This window comes from Lucilia cuprina, chromosome 2, assembly GCF_022045245.1.
Source record: "Lucilia cuprina isolate Lc7/37 chromosome 2, ASM2204524v1, whole genome shotgun sequence".
Taxonomy (NCBI): Eukaryota; Metazoa; Arthropoda; class Insecta; order Diptera; family Calliphoridae; genus Lucilia; species Lucilia cuprina.
In genome coordinates this window covers 41,488,580-41,510,754 of record NC_060950.1, presented here as the reverse complement: position 1 = coordinate 41,510,754, position 22,175 = coordinate 41,488,580, and the positions used below count along the sequence as shown (strand labels likewise).

Here is a 22,175-nt window from a genome sequence, read left to right as displayed (position 1 = left end):
TGCTCATATGGGAGCTGTGACTAATAATGGACCGATCCGGAAAATTACTTATGTGTATATAAAACATATTCAAGACAAATTGGAGGTATGGTTTCTTATCGTAATCTATATACACGAAGAAATTTTTGTATTTATACTAATATATTTGAGGGAGTTATTAACGATAAACTAATTTCCGGGAATATGTAACTTTGTGTGGGGGCTATGAGAAATTTTGAATCAATTGCCATGATTTTCAACATACTTGACCTCTGACATAAATAAATAACGTGTGACAAAATTCATCGAGTTATCTTTTGTAATTTCTGAAAAAATGCTGAAGAATTAAGAAAAAAAACGTAATGTTTTTGAGGTAGTCCGAAATTTTTACTCATAACTTTTTACATCGTCAACCGATTTTGCTGATTTTCAATACTAAACTGTATAACAGTAATATTTTCGGTGAAGGTGGTTGATATCCTTAGCTTAGTTTTAACATGAGCGTTTTTTACACAGCACAGTGGGGCAGAATGGAAATTTTTTGGAAATAAATCTGGCATTTCTAAACGGCTGATCCGATCGGGATAAAATTTGGCGTCAGCGTAGCCAAGGAGTATTTGAGTTTAAGTTCTAAAGATGAATCCCGCAGATGCCCCAGGGACGGAGCTGTGGCGTGCCATTTTTTGTTTTTCACCCAAATACAAAGATTTTTATATTTTCTGAGAGCGCTCGACGAGATCTTGGACATACTACTTATCTCTTATAATATCCGAGTTATACAGTAGTATGTAGTATGTAGGCATTTAAAAATTTAGTGATACAATATTTACCATACCTTGGTCCACCTTTTTGCATACCGGGCGTAATTTTGGACCAAATGGACTCTTGTTAGTTACACAACAAAATTTCCAATAATATACAAAAAATTTCAGATCAATATCAAGAAGAATTCCAAAAATTTTAGATTTTTGCCGTTTTTTTGCCCAAAATGTGTCTTAACTCTTTTATTAATAAAATAAAATTTTCTTTAAGAACATATAACATTGCCACTGCGTCCTTCCGAATATGACCTATTTTTTATCAAAACTTCAACTTTGGGCGACATGTTCTAAAATCCCAAAGCTGGGATCAGAAAACTGAAAGCATTTTGGAAACCTCAATATGTTTTCTATTTACTCCAAAAGTATTTTCCCAGCCCTGAAAGAAATGTGGACCCTATGGGCAAAAATGTAAAAAATCCCATTTTTGGGATTTTCATTCCTATTTTTGGGAATTGCGGGATGCCCTTTGACCTTTTCAATTTTTTTTGCATTTTCTTATTTGAAATGATAAATTCAACAAGCGTTGAAGATTTCATTGAGTTTTGATCATAAATAAAGATTTTGTCATATATTACATATTTGTTAAATTTCTAAAACTATTATTTATATCAAAATTTTAATAGGGTCGCAGATAGCTACAACAATTTAGTCCATATTTATCCCTTAATATCTTTTTTTAGTTAGATATGGAAATTCTCGACCCTTTACAAAAAATTTCAAGCCAATATCTCAATTACATTCAAAAATATGTTCATTTAAACCTGTATCCTTTAATTTCATATTTTTCATATTTTAGTATTATATATGACAGAACATGTTTAAATCTTATATTTACCTAATTTCTATTTGTTTGCTTATCCTTATAATTGAAAGGTCCTATTATGCTTAAATATTCAGAAATTTCTAACTATTTTTACCTAAATTTTTTCGACAGATCATTTCGTTCTGTTTCGTTTATGATCATGTAGGTAAAAATATACAGGTAATGATAAATTCGATTCATTCACTAATAAGAAATATCAATGACTAAATTACAGGTTATAGTAATATAGTCCTAAATGTTAATAGGTAGACAGTTCGTAATTTTTTACTTTGGAATACCTGTATCGCAAATGACAAGAATTGGTATATAAGTAAACAGATTTTAAGTACCATATTTAATAAATCTACCATGAAGATTACATTAAAGTACGAAGAGTTGTGTTCCGTTTTAAGGAGTGTATCTTCAAAAGGGACAGAAAGAATTGAAGACATTTCAAATTATATAAAAACTACATATAGTAGAAAAGTAGACTTATATTACCTTCTGGATATGTATACCGATATGACAGATTATTTTATAGAAAATAAGTAGTGTTAGGAATTAAATAATTAACTAAATAATTTATAAAATTGTCTAAATATTTCATTCAACACCAAATGTATGTTCTGTCATACTTAATACTAAAATATGAAAAAGATGAAATTAAAGGACACAGGTTTAAATGAACATATTTTTGAATGTAATTGAGATATTGGCTTGAAATTTTTTGTAAAGGGTCGAGAATTTCCATATCTAACTAAAAAAAGATATTAAGGAATAAATATGGACTAAATTGTTGTAGCTATCTGCGACCCTGTTAAAATTTTGATATAAATCATAGTTTTAGAAATTTAACAAATATGTAATATATGACAAAATCTTTATTTATGAACAAAACTCAATGAAATCTTCAACGCTTGTTAAATTAGTCAAATAAGAAAATGCAAAAAAAAAAAAAAAATGAAAAGGTCAAAGGGCATCCCGCAATTCCCAAAAATAGGGTTGAAAATCCCAAAAATGGGATTTTTTACATTTTTGCCCATAGGGTCCACATTTCTTTCAGGGCTGGGAAAATACTTTTGGAGTAAATAGAAAACATATTGAGGTTTCCAAAACTGCTTTCAGTTTTCTGATCCCAGCTTTGGGATTTTAGAACATGTCGCCCAAAGTTGAAGTTTTGATAAAAAATAGGTCATATTCGGAAGGACGCATTGGCAACATTTTCAAAAAAAAAGGACAAGTTTTTTACGCCAAAGCATTCTGCGTAAAGATACCTTTTAGAAAACTATAAAATTTTTATATGTTCTTACAGAAAATTTTATTTTATTAATAAAAGAGTTAAGACACATTTTGGGCAAAAAAACGGCAAAAATCTAAAATTTTTTGAATTTTTAAATTAAAAAACGTATGTTTTTGAATCTGTAAATGATATTGATCTGAAATATTTTGTATATTTTTGGAAATTGTTGTCCAAACATACAAAAAAATACACAGCTGAATAAAACCAAATACATCTACACACACGTGTATATCTTTTTCTATATACAGTGTTGTTGTTGCTTTCTTAAAAATTTTTTGATGAAATTTTCAGAGGTTGTCTTGGATTTTTGCTCATATCTCCGTTATTTACCGACCGATTTTTCTGATTTTAAATAGCGATCTTCTCGAAAGCATGTATAATAGAATTATTGAAGATTCGGATCTCGCCGATATCTGGGGTCCTCTGAAAACTGATTTCAACAGACAGACGGACAGGCAGACGGATATGGATTAATCGACCCCGCTATCTCAAAAAGATCCAGAATATATATACTTTATAGGGTCGAAAAATTATATTATAGAAATTACAAACGGAATGACAAACTTATATATATACCCTTCTCACGAAGGTGAAGGGTATAAAAAGGTAGACAATATAATTCTTATACTTTCCCGCTTTTGCTTTTTCTGACCGTCATATAACCTAGGACTACACAATCACACATACATAATTATTTCCTATATTATTCGCTCGTTTTTACCGCCACAACAGAACCATTTCCTTACACACATTTGCTGATTTTTAAGTCGAATTTAACTCGAATTCAACTCGTTTTTCCACACGTGAGTTGAATTTTAAGATTACAATTGAAAAACACTTAATACGTGTCCATTAAACAATAAATTCTAAAAAGTAATTAAAAAATAATTTGAAAACCCCAACGAAATTAATGGAATTATAAAAATGCAAAATACTTTATGGTCATGCAGATTCTGATGAAAAGCAATAAAATGCAAAAGCAAATACACTAAAATTTGTATTGTAATAATTCTACACAATATCTATTTTTAATTCGAAAACATAAAATTGCTTTTCACCTGTTTATTTGATTTACTGTATGTATCAATCTTTAAAAATTTATATCACCCGAAAAACAAGTACAGCAATCGAATTCGACAAAAACTCAGTTTATATTAACCGAAATCTTTTTACTACGTTTTTATAAAAATCGGTCCATAATTGACCCTTCTCCGCACAGAAAAAACTGAAAATAAGTTTCAATTATCAAAATAATTGTACTAAGCAAAATGTATAACCAAAATGTAAAAGTAAAAAATATATATTTTTCTTCCAAATAACGAATTAATCAGAACCATTAATGTCAATATTTGAGACAAGACTTAACATTGATTAATTCATTAATTGTATAAATTAAATATTTAATAAATATAAAATTGATTTTTTATTAATTTATAATCAAATGAATTAAACTGTTTGGTAGAGAAAATTAATTACACTCGGAATACTCGACCTTTAACAATGCATTCAGCATTTACAAAAAAAATATCACTTTATTGTCACAATTGAATATATTAAGTGTTTCATTTATTGTCAAGAAACGTGAATATTATATGCCTAAAATTTTATTGACTATTTAAGAAGTATGAATATTCCTAGCACAAAAATTCAAATACAATATTAAAAAATAAAACTAAGTAGAAAAGTAGGCCAGAAAATTTTTTTCAATTAATTAAAAAATTAATTGAATTAATTAAAATTTTAACCAAAATTGTACACGTAGGTTTTAAACAACGAGTTAATTTAATAAAGAGAAAAACATGTTAATTGAAAATAAACTACCGATAATTTTTTCTGTGCGTGTATATAAGGATTCGGATATAATTGACGCATAAAAAATAAACAAATTTTGTAGGAACCAAAATCATTTTCCCAAATTTTATGATAATCTGTTTATGATTGACAACATTTTCATTTCACCCATAGAACCTTTTTCTCCAACAGAAAATGAAATCTACCATAAGTACATTTTAATTAGTGGTTAGTGTTCTAGTCTGGTAGACCGGAAGTGGTGTGTTCGATTCCCACCTGAGGTACTGGTTAAGGAGCGCCCAACAGGTCCAATATAGTTCTAGGTGTATTCTTCGGATTTGATATACATCCTCCTTCCAAACTAACTAACTAACATTGGAATATTCCAAAACTAGTATTGGTATTCATTTAACTAATGATATACGATAATGAATTCAGTATTAATGATTAAATCGTGGCCAAATATCGGATTAAATTCCCATAATCGCTGAATTTTTTATTGATCCCAGATGAACCAAATTTCATAAAATTATCTTAGAATTTGCCCATAAATTTTATTAAAATAATATGTTTTTACAAGTAAAAGGCACTTAACAAATTTATTTATGCTTTTATAAAAATCTATTTCTGTCTATTTATCTGTTATAGGCATGAAAGGGCCCACAAATAGTAAGCATGGGAGGTGCAATTTTTCAAAAATATTCTGAGTTAGTAAGTATTTGATATTCAAAATTGGCCTTAATATGCAAAATATGCTGAAACCTTAAGGGTTACAGCTAGAAAACGTTTTAAAAACTATAAAAATCGTTGATTTATTAGTAATATGTTATGTAAGTAATTACTTATATTATATAAGTAATTACTTACCTAACAACATACTTTCATTTACTATTACATATCGTCGGACTACATTAAAGTAGACTATTAAGGTCTTACTAATCATCTGTTATATAATTACTTTATAATTCATTAGTAACCTTGCCAGTGAAGGTATAGAACCTGTATACGTTTTTTTGCAATTTACAATTCTTGTAATTGTTTGTCATGCGATTTACAATTACATGTAAATGAAATTAAATAAATTAATTTATGAAATATTTTGTGTATTAGTTCATTAAGTCTTTTTAAATACCTACAATCTTTTTATTAGATTTAACATTTTATTAGTTATTTTTATTAATGTTTTTTTAAAAATCAGGTATAAAAATTTTTCAATAGAACCCTCAAAAGAACTTAAAATTAAAATAGAATATAAAACAAGTAGGATTGTGCCAAATCTTAAATACCCTCCACCATCAACTTTTTTTATTAAAACTCATTATGAGGGTACGGTGCATGTGTGGAACTAATTTTGATTGGGTCCAGAAAAATTTATATTGAGTTTCGGTTATGGACCTCATACGGATACCATGACTTATTATGGAGCGATAATGTAGATACCAAAAAAAGTAGACGAATAATTTGTGTATTTACAAACATATTCATGTCGATCATTTTTCCGACAATAATATATATGAGGCATTTCACGTCAAGTGAACCAACTTTTGAAATCGATGTCTTCCGATCGCGATGAAATTTGCATCATAGTTAGTTCTATTGGATAGTAATTCAGACACAATTTTTCAACAAGATCGCTCGTGAACTTTCTAAGTTAGAGGCGGTCAAAAATTTGACATTTTGGCCATGCAGGCGTTTTTTCTCATCCATGTAACTTATTACCTATTGTTCTTAGCAAAATGTGTCCCAAATAGTTTAAACAGCTATTTATGCAATCTTTCGAAAAAAATGAAAAAAATTTAATAAAATATTTTTGTTTTTTTTTTAATCAAAAACATTTTTGACTTTTTTTTTAAAATGGGCCCTTTTTATTTATTTTTTTATTTTTTTAAGAAAGCTTAAGTCTTTTCCTAAACGACCTATATGGTCGCTTAGTGGGATATCTATCAAAAAAATATTTTGTAACTCAAGATTTTAAATTTTTGAATTTTTTTGCAAAATCAAAAACTTTGTTGACTTTTTTTAAAAAAATGGACCCATTTTTTAATTTTTTTTTGCTCAGAAAAAAGCTTATGTGTTTTCCTTTAACACCCCATTTGTCGCTTAGTGGGATGCTAGTGGGATACCTATAAAAAATGTTTTGTAACTCAAGACATAATTTTTTTACTTTTTTTTGAAAAATCAAAAACCTTTTTGACTTTTTTTTCCAAAATGGACTCTTTTTTTATTAATTTTTTTTTCTCTAAAGAAAGCTTAGGTCTTTTCCTTTAAAACCTTTTTGGTCGCTTAGTGGGATGCGAGTGGGATATCTATGAAAATAAACGTTTTGTAACTTAAGACAAAGGTTTTTAAATTTGCACTATTTTAATTTTTTTCATATTTATGTGTAAACCTTAAAAACTAAACTTACGCAGAGAAACTAGACACATTAGCCATTCCGATGGTATGTAACATACCCAACTAAAATTTTATAGCCTCGATACTGTAATACCCATAATATGTTAACCTCAGGAATAAAAATCACTTTTTTCTATGGAAATGTTGAATAATTTAATTTTGTTATTTATTTGTAATAATAATTAATATAATAATAATAACAAGTTAGAGTCCTATATTCGGCTGTGCCGAATCTTAAATACCCTCCACCAGCTACTTCTATATTATTACTTTTCTAATTGATAAATATTTGTAGAAATAAGTTCTCTCATGTCTTTAATAGAAAAAATCCCAAAAGTTAAATCTATTACAATTCCAAGATTTATTGAACATTATAAATTTAGTAATTTGCATGTATGCATGTGTGTGAAAGATTTAGAGATTTTCAAAATATAAATACATATATAATTTTGTCCTACACAAAATTTGTTAAAGCTTTTGGGAGCTGGACCTAGTATAAGAGAAATAGAATTTTTGTATATGTATCATTATGTATCAATAGCTTTATTTGGTAATAAGTAATGTGCGTTTAAGAGATTTTCACAAAACGACTTTGTATGGGAGCTACGTCCAATTATATATAAAGAGAAAATATTGTGTAAAAAATATTGTGAATCTAAGTGATTTTCTGGACCTAGTAAGAGAGCTATGACCAAATATGGATCGTTCGTAAAGTAATATTTATGTTAAATGTATGGATATAAATATTTGGTTATGAGTTATGTGCGTTTTTTCTGATTTTCGGAAGGGAACCTTGTATGTGTGTTTTTCTAAAAGGGACCTTATATGGGAGCTATGATATTAATTTAGTAATGAGTTATGTGCGTTTAAGTTATTTTCGGGAGGGCATATGTATATGAACAATACTTGTCCCAAGTTTAATATCGATATCTTCATTTAGTAATTAGTTATGCACGTTTAACAGATTTTCGGGAGGGGACCTTGTATGGGAGCTATGACCAAATATGGACCGATCGAAAAAATCTTTCATTGTAATATTTCTGTATATAAGAGCAATACTTGTCCCAAGTTTAATATCGATATCTTAATTTAGTAATGAGTTATGCGCGTTTAAATGATTTTCGGGAGGGGACCTTGTATGGGAGCTATGACCAAATATGGACCGATCGAAAAAATCTTCCATGGTTATATTTCTGTATATAAGAGCAATACTTGTGCCAAAATTTATATCGATATCATAATTTAGTAATGAGTAATGTGCGTTTAAGTGATTTTCGGGATGGGTCTTTGAATGGGAGCTATGACCAAATATGGACCGATCGAAAAACTTTTTCATTCTAATATTTCTGTATATAAGAGCAATATTTTTACCAAATTTAATATCGATATCTTAATTTAGTAATGAGTTATGTGCGTTTAGGTGATTTTCTGGAGGGGTCCTTGTATGGGAGCTATGACCAAATATGGACCGATCGAAAAAATCTTTCATTGTAATATTTCTGTATATATGAGCAATATTTGTACCAAATTTAATATCGATATCTTAATTTAGAAATGAGTTTTGCGCGTTTAGGTGATTTCCGGGAGGGGACCTTATATGGGAGCTATGACCAATTGTGGACCGATGGAAAAATTTTTTCCTTGATATGAATTGTATTGACATAAAACTTTAAATTGTAAAATTTTGTGGAGATATCGATATTGTAACGGAAGTTATTAACAATAAACACATTTTCCGGGAATATGTACATTTGTATGGGAGGTATATGAAATTATGAACCGATTTTTCCGATTTTTAACAAATTCTGGTACCAATAGATGTATCTCTGACAAAATTCATCAATTTATCTGCAGTAGTTTTTGTAAAAAGTACAAATAAATATGTGAAAAATCGCCATTTTTTCGAGGTTGTCTTAAATTTTTACTCATAACTCTGAAACTATTTCACCGATCTTGCTGATTTTCAATACCAAACTGCTTAGGATAACAATGAATATTTGATGAATGAATGAATATTTGTGGAGTTTCATTGCTTCGTTTTAACGTGAGCGTGTTTTATACAGACAGACGGACATATCTAGATCGACTCAGAATTTCATAAGGATCAAGAATATATATACTTTGTTGGGTCTTAGATGAATATTTCTTAGTGTTACAAACGGAATGACAAACTGATATATACCCTCTATCACCACTGATGGTGGTGGAGGGTATAATTATAAAAAGATGAATAATTTAGTAAAATTTAATCTTAATCACAATAGATCAATTTATATAATAACTATTTTTACACTTAATTTATGAAGTTTTTAAATTTTCAAATATCCATAATTCTATCCTCCTTATTTGCCACCTTTATTAGCTGCTTTTTTGTCAATCCTTTCTTGGCGTTACACAGTGGGGCAAAATGGAAATTTTTTTGAAATAAATCTGGCATTTCTAACGGCTGATCGTGGCGTGAGCGTAGCCAAGGAGTATTCGAGTTTAAGTTTTGAAGATGAACCCCGCAGATGCCCCAGGGACGGAGCTGTGGCGGCTCAAAGTAGGGTACCTACGACATGTAAAATTTTTAAACTCGTGCCATTTTTTTGTTTTTCACCCAAATACAAAGATTTTTATATTTTCTGAAAGCGCTCGACGAGATCTTGAACTACTACTTATCTCTTATAATATCCGAGTTATAGGCATTTAAAAATTTAGTGATACAAAATTTACCATACCTTGGTCATACTACTTATCTCTTATAATATCCGAGTTATAGGCATTTAAAAATTTAGTGATACAAAATTGGTTCTTGGTCCGCCTTTTTTTGAATACCGTGCGTAATTTTGGACCAAATGCACTCATTTGTTAGTTAGACAACAAAATTTCCAATAATATACAAAATTTCAGATCAATATCATTTACAGATCCAAAAATATACGTTTTTTAATTTAAAAATTTTAGATTTTTCTCGTTTTTTGCCCAAAATGTGTCTTAACTCTTTTATTAATAAAATAAAATTTTCTTTAAGAACATATAACAATTTTATAGTTTTCTAAAAGGTATCTTTACGCAGAACGCTTCGACATGTTCTAAAATCCCAAAGCTGGGATTAGAAAACTGAAAGCAGTTTTGGAAACCTCAATATGTTTTCTATTTACTTCAAAAGTATTTTCCCAGCCCTGAAAGAAATGTATTTAGGAAATGTCAGTTAGTATAATAGCTTTTAATAATACACATAATACATAATACAATTAATTCTTACAACCTACTTATATTGTTAATTCCTAACACTACTTATTTTTTTTTAAATAATCTGTCATATCGGTATACATATCCAGAAGGTAATATAAGTCCTTTAAATCTTCCTCGTTTTGAGATGATAGAGTTTCATAACAAATCCATCTTTTTCGCATATTTGAAAGAACAGGATCAGAAGATAAAAGTAAACTATTAAAAATATCTTCATTCTGTGATTGCCTGGAGCATTTGAGCTGAAAAGTTGAACATGCTTAAAATCTCGATTCCTCGCTTCCTGGGCTTCTTCTGTTAACTCTCCAAGTGGAAGAATATGGAATTATTATTTGACCATGACACAATACTTTGTGTACTGTTGGTGTTGGTTTCCTCCATGGATACAGAGATACAAGTAATTTAGAAATTTCAGATGTATATTCCCCAAATCGATTTCCATTATGTTTACTATTTAGTGCCATTAAAATAGTGTTAACTCTTCGAAGCAACTCCTTGTCGATTCCAGTTATTTTTGAAGTAATTTCAAAATCACGAAAAAACCTTCTCGCCGTATTACCGTCATTTGTACTACCGCAACTTGGAAGTGGTTTGTCGATGTTTAATCCCATCTAAACTTTAAATTCTTCTTGGATTCTGCTTTTTTCCGCAGCTCTCAGTTCTTTCAGTTCTTCATTATTTTTTGTTGATTTAGTGAGATTCTCTGGCACACTTCTATATTTGAGGTCGTATGCTATGTGTAAAAAGTAATCCAAAAATCGTATTCTGGCATGAAGTGGTGAAATTTCGAAAGACAGGACTTCTTTATTAATACTTCTGCTTTTGTTTATATTTGAGAATTGCGACTTTTTCTCATTACATATTGAACATCTTCAGAAGGAAGAAGTTTCTGTTATGGCATTGCTGACCTTTCCATCAATCATTGTTAAGCTTTGCTGATATGATACGTCAATAGAGAATTCCTTTATTGTTATGCAAATGGGCTGCAGTGCATTTATTTCATCTTTTAAATATCCCACTAAATCTTTTGTTGTTTTCTTTGACTCCTTTATATATTCAAATCCAATGGGTCTACAAAAATTTTTTGAACCCGGAGTTGTATTGATCCATATATCTTCAAATGAATTTCCGATGCTTGACGATGATGGATAAAGGGAATATGAACGAATTCGTAATGGCACTAATGATGACATAAATACACTTTTGTAGTCTGCTAATATCCGACTTCCACAAGCTTGTTTGTCTGACAAAATTCTTGATGCTGTGTTTTCGAGCAAAGATGATATATCAATACAAGCTTCCACATCATTAACAGCAATAGGTGTTGGTAGGATAGTTTGTTTTTTTCCCTGGATCGCCTTGTATGATGGTAATATATTGTGTCCTTTTTCATGCAGAGCTTTCCTTAATATTTGGTACTTATTTCTACTGAGACCCAGTTCCAACATAAGCGCTATTGCTTCCTCTTCAGTAAAATTTGATTGTGATGTTGGAGTTGGTATACTCTCCACAATTCGCTTAAGTCGTTTTGGTGATGCATTAGGAAGAATAGTTGCAATATGTGCGGCATCCATAGGTTGGTTTTCCTTTTTCAGCATTTCGTTAAATGTATCAGCAATTTCCTCATTTGAGATTGAAAAAAGTTTTTGTGTGACCCTCTTTTTTTGACCTTGAACATAAGTCTTCGTATGACTTGCAAGGCGCTCCTGCTGATGTGTTGTAAGTTGAGATTTCCGTAGTAATTTCCAAACAACTACAAAATTTTAATCGAAATTTCTTTTGAATTCCATCCACAGACTTACTTTTTACAACAAAAAGTTTTAAAAAGTTTTCAATTTTTGATATGCCTGTTTTGTCTACTTTTCTACTATATGTAGTTTTTTATATAATTTGAAATGTCTTCAATTCTTTCTGGCCCTATTGAAGATACACTCCATAAACGGAACACAACTCTTTGTACTTTAATGTAATCTTCATTGTAGATTTATTAAATATGGTATCTAAAATCTCAGAAGTTTACTTATATACCAATTCTTGTCATATCCGATACAGGTATTCCAAAGTAAAAAATTACGAACTGTCTACCTATTAACATTTAGGACTATATTACTATAACCTGTAATTCAGTCATTGATATTTCTTATTAGTGAATGAATCGAAATTATCATTACCTGTATAATTTTACATACATGATCATAAACGAAACAGAACGAAATGAAATAAATGAAATAAATTTCTGAAAATTTAAGCATAATAGGACCTTTCAATTATAAGGATAAGCAAACAAAGAGAAAATAGGTAAATATAAGATTTAAACATGTTCTGTCATATTTAATACTAAAATATGAAAAATATGAAATTAAAGGATACGGCAAAAATCTAAAATTTTTGGAATTTTTAAATTAAAAAACGTATATTTTTGGATCTGCAAATGATATTGATCTGAAATTTTTTGTATATTATTGGAAATTTTGTTGTCTAAAAAATTGAGTCCATTTGGTCCAAAATTACGTCCGGTATTCAAAAAAAGGCGGACCAAGATATGGTAAATTTTGTATCACTAAATTTTTAAATGCCTATAACTCGGATATTATAAGAGATAAGTAGTAGTTCAAGATCTCGTCGAGCGCTTTCAGAAAATATAAAAATCTTTGTATTTGGGTGAAAAACAAAAAAATGGCACGAGTTTAAAAATTTTACGTGTCGTAGGTACCCTACTTTGAGCCGCCACAGCTCCGTCCCTGGGGCATCTGCGGGGTTCATCTTCAAAACTTAAACTCGAATACTTCTTGGCTACGCTCACGCCAAATTTTATCCCGATCAGCCGTTTAGAAATGCCAGATTTATTTGCAAAATATTTCCATTCTGCCCACTGTGCACAGACAGGCAGACGGACATAGCTACATCGACTCAAAATTTTACAAGGACCCTGAATATAAATACATTGTTGGGTTTTAGATGAATATTTATTGGTGTTATTACACACGGAACGATAAACTTATATACATATACCCTTTATCATGACTAATGGATGGTGGAGGGTAATAAAATACTTGCTTCTGTGAATTTTTGTTTGATTTTGAATTTCATTTTTTCCGTGTGTAAATCAGTAATTTATCATAAACATGTCAAACTGCTAAATTATAAAAGGCCTCCGGTAGGTTAGTGGTTAGTGTTCTAGTCTGGTAGACCGGAGGTTAATTTGTATAATTAATTTGTGTAAGTTATTTTGAAAATTAAGATTGTTGGCTTCTTTTAGGATTTTTACTATGAACCACCATATTTTTTCAAAAATGTTTACTTTCACAATTAGGACACTTAAAGGAATAAAATATGAATGACATTTTGTTGCAGAATTACAAATAAAGTATCAAATTAAAGTATGTCTAAATAAATACATATGATTATGTTTGTACAATAAAAATTGACTGATATCTACGGATGAGCATTTGGGAATAGTCGTTTTTTAGAGTAACAAAAGTGTTCAAGTTAATGGCTTCGTGATTAATTTAGAAAGTCGCTGTTAATCTAATCTATATATATGTAAATGGTTTTGTATTTGTATGTTTGTTTAGACTTTATAGGCTGGATCGATTTTTCTTAAATTTTCACAGTGTGTTCCTGTATTTCTGGAAGAAACTATAGGCTACTTTTTACTTCAACATTTCAGGTGGGCGATGTGTCAAGTCCACATTCAAAATAAATGTTAAAAGTCAGAAGATTTTTGGACAAAATGGGCGGAATGCCCAGCAGTTCGACGGGACAGCCCTGAACTGACCACTTAACCTACCACTTGTGGTGGCCCCTAGCCACATTACTACCCAGGTGACCGACCATTTTCACATGGGCTTGTCCTACGAGGAAGTCAATCGTCACTCTGCACCCTACAAAGATACAGTAAAGAGACGGTTGCCTCCGCTGTCGCTTAAAAAGGGGACACTAAAGTGACGACTGTCTTCATTCTCAATTACAAAGAGTTTATTTGTGACGAAAGACCAAAAACATACGAATTGGAGTCTGCCAAGTGGTAAGATATTAATGGAACAAAAATTTAAAACTTTCAAGTGTCTACTCTCCAGAATACTATGGGACAATAATGTGACGATTGACCCAAAAGTTATAAATTTGAGTAAACCAGATGGTAGCATATTAGTAGAAAGTAATAATCATTTCTCCAAAAGATGGGTAAAATAACTACTTTCGGAAGTACAACAAAAAACAACTTTTAAGAGTATAATCTCTAGGTTACTTGAGGACAATAAAGAGACGACTGTCTCCGCTGCCGCATACAAAGGGGACACTAAAGTGACAACTGTCTTCATTCTCGATTACAAAGGGTACATTCATGACGAATGACCCAAAACATACGAATTACGATCATCTAGGTGGGTAACTATTAGTGGAAATTACTGTCTTTTTCGTACGCATTGACTCTTTGTCGAACTGCTGGGTGACTATATTGAGTGTGGCACCTACCATATGAAGAAAATATTAAATCAGTAATCTGAGAAAAAAAACAAGTAAGAGTGCTATATTCGGCTGTACCGAATCTTATATACCCTTCACCATAGTGTATTTTAAACATAATTGATCTTACAGTCTAGTTAATAAAAACATTAAAAAATTGAGCCGATTTAAGCCGAATGTTTCGGCGGCGGCTCAAGCAACTAAATATAGTTCGGCGGCGGCTAAGCTCCGACTCGAAGCCGGTCGACTTCGACCTCTGATTCATTGCTGGTAAACATTGAAGAGACGTAGATTTTGTTTTTGTTTATCGTAAAAAAATTGTTTTAAAAAGCACTGGGAAAAAATTTGTGTTAGTTTTAAATTTCAAACTTACATTATTCGCATAAAAATTATTGTACAATAACTCACAATCTACTCTCATATAATTGAAAACGTGTAAATACTTTTTTTCTATTCATTAAAAAATATATTTGCAAAGCAAAAGGGAAAATTATTTTATTTTAACAAAAATTGCAAATCATATTTTTTGCTGTGTATTTTTTGTATGTTTGGATTCCAAACATACAAAAAAATACACAGCTGAATAAAACCAAATACATCTACACACACACGTATACATCATTTTCTACGTACAGTGTTTTTGTTGCTTTTTTAAAAATTTTTTGATGAAATTTTCAGAGGTTGCCTCGGATTTTTGCTCATATCTCCGTTATTTACCGACCGATTTTGCTGATTTTAAATAGCGATTTTCTCGAAAGCATGTCTAATAGAATTATTGAAGATTCGGATCTCGCCGATATCTGGGGTCCTCTAAAAACTGATTTCAACATACAGACAGACGGACAGACAGACGTACATGGCTTAATCGACTCCGCTATCTATAAGGATCAAGAATATATATACTTTATAGGGTCGGAAAATTATATTATAGAAATTACAAACGAAATGACAAACTTATATATACCTTCTCACGAAGGTGAAGGGTATAATAACAGATAGAAATTTTGCCGCAATCACTTTATTGTCAATATGACTTATTGAAATTTTGCAAGAAGAAGTTTAATATTCATCTGAAAATTTTGGAGAAAAAAGGCTGAATTTTATCTGAGGGCTAGAATCTTTAAATATTACATGAAGTACTTTGACATTCATGTATTTAGAGAATAACGGGCGGACTTTCATTATGGGGCTTGGTACCACATATATGAATTAAATACAAAATTTCGTCTGGAAGGAACTATGAGATAAATTTTGTTTTGGAAATTCAAGTAGGCGAGGTGCCACGCCCACATAGATAATAATAAGTATATGCATTTCCATATGTAAGAAACTACAACATCTACAGTCTGTAGTAATTGCATAGAATTTTGTATGAACAACTTTGGAATTCATGTGATCACATGAATTCTCGTCTAAACAGGGTTCTACACACTTAATTTCATGTTTCTGGGTTTATTATAGAAAACTCAAAAAGTACGTTTAGAAAAATGAAAAAGTACCAAGAAGATCCCATTTATGTGTTCTCATCTAATTCCGAATCTACATACATAATATCATATTTCTAGGTTCAATATTATACAAAATTCAAAAAGTACCCTTTGAAAAACGAAGAAGTACCTAAAAGTTCCTTTTATGGCTTCTAACTTAAGCCTGGCTCCACATACTTAATTTCATGTTTCTAAATAATAACACACTAGTGCTGCTCTCGCTTTTGCTCTGCTCTTCTTGCTTAATTATTATAAACAAGAGTACAATAACAAAATTTACCGTATGTATTTTGTTTTTTCAATTTCTATTTCAACTTTTGATGAAATTTTCAAAGGTTGTCTCGGATTTTTGCTCATATCTCCGTTATTTTTGGACCGATTTTGCTGATTTTAAATAGCGATCTTCCCGAAAGTATGTCTAACAGGATTATAGAAGATTCGGATCTTGCCGATAACTGGAGTCTGATTTCAACAAACATACAGACAGACTTACGGACATGGCTTAAACGACTCCGCTATATATAAGATATATACTTTATAGATATAAAATCATCAAATTTTGCAATAAAAAACTGAGACATCCATGTGAATATTTAGATATAAATAGGTGAACTTTTGATAACAGGATTATTAAAGATTCCTATCTCGCCGATATCTGGAGTCCTCTAAAAACTGATTTCAACAAACATACAGACATACTTACGGACATGGCTTAATAGACTCCGCTATATATATAAGATATATACTTTAAAGATATAAAATCATAAAATAAAAAACTGAGACATTCATGTGAATATTTAGGTATAAATAGGTGAACCATATGAATTAATAACAAAAGTTCGTATATCAGGGAAACTGTTATAGCAAGAATCTTCAAAAATCGTAAAGTCTGTATTTTATTTATATTGTTTTTTTTTGGGTAGCATTCACCCAGGGTATAGCTTGTAATTAATAAAATTAAAAAAACTTTTGATTATCAATTACATTAATTATTGTTATGTACATATAATTTTTTACTTTTAGACTATAGTAAAGGCAAAGAATACTCCAATCAAATAAAACACAATGTAGAATTAAGAAGCAATGAACGAAAGTGCAGTTCTTTAAAAAATACTTTTGGGCAAAATGACAACATTATAGATAATGGTAAATATGTTAACATTATTAATTTATGTACATAGCATTAGTAAATATATTAATTAGTATACTTATTACATTAATAATATGTGTACTAAAAATAATTATTTGTTCAATTCACAATTGATGTTGTAGCGTTGTTTGCATTGTATGTCAGCAGCTGCTACAATAGTCATAACAATGTTGTTAGTATTTTCTATGCAAAAGCTCTATACAACTCCTTCGACAGTTTTTCATATGTTTTTCAATGTTTGTAAGAAATTTTAGTGTTGCCAATTGTTTATTTCAACATATAAACAAAAAATTCAAACGATTTTAGCAAAAACAAGTAAGAGTTCTATATTCGGCTGTCCCGAATCTTATATACCCTCCACCATGGTGTGTTAAAAAAGCAGTCAGTACCAAAAAGTCCTCTTTTACATCACTTGTCTTGCTCAACATGCTTAAATTGCGACTCTACATACTTAATTTCATATTTCTAGGTTCAATATTATAGCAAATTCAAAAAATACCTTTTGTGGAACGAAATAGTACCAAAAAATCCCTTTTTATAGGTTCTTACCTATTCAAGGTCCTACATGCTAAATTTCATGTTTCTAGGTTCAATAATTGAGAAAATTGTAGAACGAAAAAGTACCAAAAAGTCCCCTTTTATATGTTCTGGCCTAATCCGGCTCTACATACTTAATTTCATGTTTCTAGGTTCAATATTATAGAAATTTCAAAAAGTATCTCTTGTAGAACGAAAAAGTACCAAAAAATCCTTTTTTATATATTCTTACCTAGTCAAGGTCCTATATGATAAATTTCATGTGGGTAGGTTCAATATTATAGAAAATTCAAAAAGTACCTTTTGTAGAACGAAGAAGTACAAAAAAGTGCCCTTTAATGTGTTCCCGCCTAATCCAGGCTCTACATACTTATTTTTATGTTTCTAGTCAATAACAACGTAACGTGATGCTTTGTGTTTATAAACAAGTATTACAAGTTGTAATTTACAACAAGTAACAAAAAAGATTTACCGTTTGATACTGTGTTTTGTTTTTGTTTGTTTATTGTTATGTATAAGCATGCACGAAAAAAAGTAAATTTTTATGAAATTTTCAGAGGTGGTCTCGGATTTTAACTCATATCTTCGTTATTTATGAGCCGATTGGGCTGATTTTAAATAGCGTTCTATTCGATCGTATTTCTGATAGAATTATTGAAAATTCGGATCTCGCAGATATATGGGATCTTCTGAAAACTGATTTCAACATACACACAGACAGACGAACAGACGGACATGGCTAAATCGACTCCGCTATCTATAAGGATCCAGAATATATGTATATACCTTATAGGGTCGGAATATTATATTATAGAAATTACAAACGGAATGACAGACTTATATATACCCTAATCACGAAGGTGTAGGGTATAAAAACAATAAAGTCGTAACATTGAAATCAAAAACAAACAGCTGTTTACCAAAACAAAAAAAAAACTAAAATTTCATTAAAAACAATTTATTTATTAGTTTAAAATATGGTTTATTTCGCATGTTTAATAAATTTAATATTTTTTGATTTTTTATCTTTTGACATTGTTATGTATATTTGTTTTGATAGTTTTTTTCATTGAGAACATAAACGTATGACTTGCTGCAAAGATCTGTTCACAATCACTGTTACTACACTTTAGTAGGTACAAATACAACTTGATTGTGAATTGAACAATTATTTTTATAACAAAGTGAGATTTGCAAAATTTTTGCCTGCATCTCTATGACTATTCTGAAATCCACATCAAGAAAATCCCAGGATTTTTTCTAAATCCTTTTTTTCAAGTCATAATTTTATCAAATTACAAACATTCCAATTGATTGTCAGAAATTTCTTATTATTAATTAGAAATTTCAGAAATATAACTAGAAAGTTCTGAAATATAATTAGGAAATTCTGAAATAAAAAAATATATTTCTGAAATACAATTAGAATTTTCTACAATATAAAATATATTTTTGAAATACAATTGGAAATTTCTGAAATATGACTAGAAATTTCTGAAGAATAATTAGAAGTTTCTGAAATATAATTAGAAGTTTTTGAAATTTAATTGAAAAGTTCTGATAGACAATTGGAAATGGTGTAGAACAACTACTTATTTCGTCATTCACGCTCTCATTCATCATTTAACCCCCAATTACATACTGAATGACATGACTGGCCATACAAAATTTCATCTGCAAATTACATACGAATTACAAATAAATGAGTGTCGTCTTCAATATTAGGTTATGTGGATTGCTTGCTAGCAAGCGAGTTCAGCTTCTACAGTAGCCCATACGTTCCGAGTAATACGTTAATAAGTCTAAACGAGCTTTTACTAAGAGACAAGAGAGTCCTATCTGATGTCAGAGTCAGTATTGTCGATATTCTACAAGTGGTGGTTTTTGACCACCTGAGTTCCGTCTCACTCAAAGCCATTTGGTTGCGCATGCATCTGATATTTCATTTCCCCAGATGGCCTCATGTCCTCAATCCAGCCAAGTCCAGCCTGGCTGGACTTGGCTGGATTGTCCAGCAAATATCTATCTATAAATATTTATGGCTTGGAGGTAGCTACATTTCACCCTTTGATGATTTTTAAATTGGACGTAACATTCTAGGCCAGATTTCTGATATCTCGGATCCTTCCCCAAAATCTAAAGTTGTGGCTATACTGGAATAAAGTACATTTAATTACATGAAATATAGGCTTTAAAAATGCTCACATTTATGCCTAAAGAGCTATTATAAGTTATATAAAAATACCTGTATAGTTCTTAATACAAACAATTAATTTGCTAGGGATATGGTCGAAAATATTTTTCATGTTTTTTTCCATACAACTACTTGTATGTTTCTTTATTTACCAATTTTTAAAAATGTTTATACTAATTTTTATAAAATATGATAACTTTTTTTTATGATAAATTCATTTTTTTTAATAGGTTCATATTTTTAGAGAAGTTCTTTAAATAATAAAAACTAATATAAAATGAATAATCGGGAATGGCAGCCCATATGATACCAGATATGAGCATAACTAAAATATGATTTATTTTTTAATATATAATTTATATTGAATTTTGTCTTAATTTCCATGTATTATTTTTATTGATGAAAAGCTGATTTTCTGAAACTGATCGATCCTATTAAAATTTGGTGTTTGATTTATTTTCTAATAAGAGACAGATTTTCAGAATTTCATCCTGATTGTAGTGTTTAAAAGGGAATAAATGACCTTGAAGCCATTTTTAAGAGCTCCAAAGCCCTATTCCAGGAGTGCGGTTTTATGAGGGTTAGGGGAATAATGGTCCGATTTAAACTATTTTCAAAAAACTTCGTTCTTGGGTAAAATGAGAAATATCAGCCTATTTGTATCGATTTAACTGGAAAATTTTGACTTGTAGTTTGATTACAAGTCGGATGAACAAAGCTAAACCATTATAGCGGCAAATTGATTATTAGTTGTGAGAACGGTTGAAAATGAATATATGAAAATTACAGCCAAACCACAAATATTGATATATCATATGTAACGATCTTAAATGACGACGCACAGTGGTATAGGAAAAAAAAGAGGGAAATAATTCGGTAACTTCTAAACGGTTAATCCGATTTCAATGAAATTGGTATGCACAAAGAGGAGGTGTTGTCGAGTTTAGGTTTTGAATTTGGACCTTATAGGCCAACCAGGGGCCTGGCGGGGGTCCTCAAATTAGGACACCTCGACTATGTTAAACGATCCTATTTCTTCATTTGAGTTCCGATTTAAAAAATTTCATATATAGAATCTCCTCATCGAGCACTATAATGTCGTCGTAGCAGTAAATTATTTCTTGTAGTTTAGGACATATTCGCATTAGAAAATTAAAATTTTTACCGTCCTTACTTTAGTTTTTTGATAATAGCGGGTCTAAATATTCCCGATTTTCGCCATTTTTTATTCGCTTAACAACATGTTTATATATCAAGCAGTGAAAAAATTATGTAAAAGTCATGACTGAGTCCAAAGTTATAATCATTTTAATTTAAAAAATTAAAAAAAGGCGATTTTTTGCCATTTTTTGGGAAAAAAGTATCTTTTTCTTTTTAAGTTATCTAAAAATCTACTAAGAAGATGTATATAGAATTTATACTTTTTGGAAAGCTGACTTTACATAAAATACGATAAATGAAACAAAACCTAAAAATTTTTGATACCGAGGGGACCAGGTCCATCCAAAAAAACCCTATTTTCATGGAAAATTCAATTTTGAGCAAAACTTCTCAAATTGCATAGTAGATATCAAAATTTAGTGACCTGTTTAATATGACCCAATATGTTCTTAATCATTTTGTAACGGGTTTCGATAACCCCGCCCCTGGTATGGATATAATAGACAAAAAACAAGCAAAAATTCCCAAATCGCATAGTCGATATCAAATTATAGTGACCAGTTTTATATGACCCAATATGTTCTTAATCATTTTGTAACGAGTTTCGATAACCCCGCCCCAGGTATGGATATAATAGGCAAAAAACCAAAAAATTCCATTTTGAGTAAAAAAATCTACCTAACTGTAAAGTTTCATCAAAAAATATTCATAAATAAAATTTTTATTGAAATTTTAAAATTTTGTATCTTTGCAGAAACTGAATAAAAACCATTTTTTAATTATAAAGTTTTGAAAAATAGAAAAATTACCTTTCCATTGATATGTAACATGCCTAACTAATGTTTTTTAAGTGACAAA

The 22,175-nt window shown here is 30.1% G+C and overlaps 1 protein-coding gene across 1 annotated transcript in view; it reads left to right on the top strand.

Annotated features, from left to right (window-relative positions):
• LOC124420830 (retinal homeobox protein Rx-like) overlaps positions 1-22,175 on the top strand; it is a 135,984-nt gene that overhangs the window by 18,893 nt on the left and 94,916 nt on the right. The window contains exon 2 of the mRNA XM_046955092.1: positions 17,299-17,421. Coding sequence (XP_046811048.1) covers positions 17,299-17,421 — 123 coding nt within the window. The remainder of the gene's footprint in view (positions 1-17,298; positions 17,422-22,175) is intronic.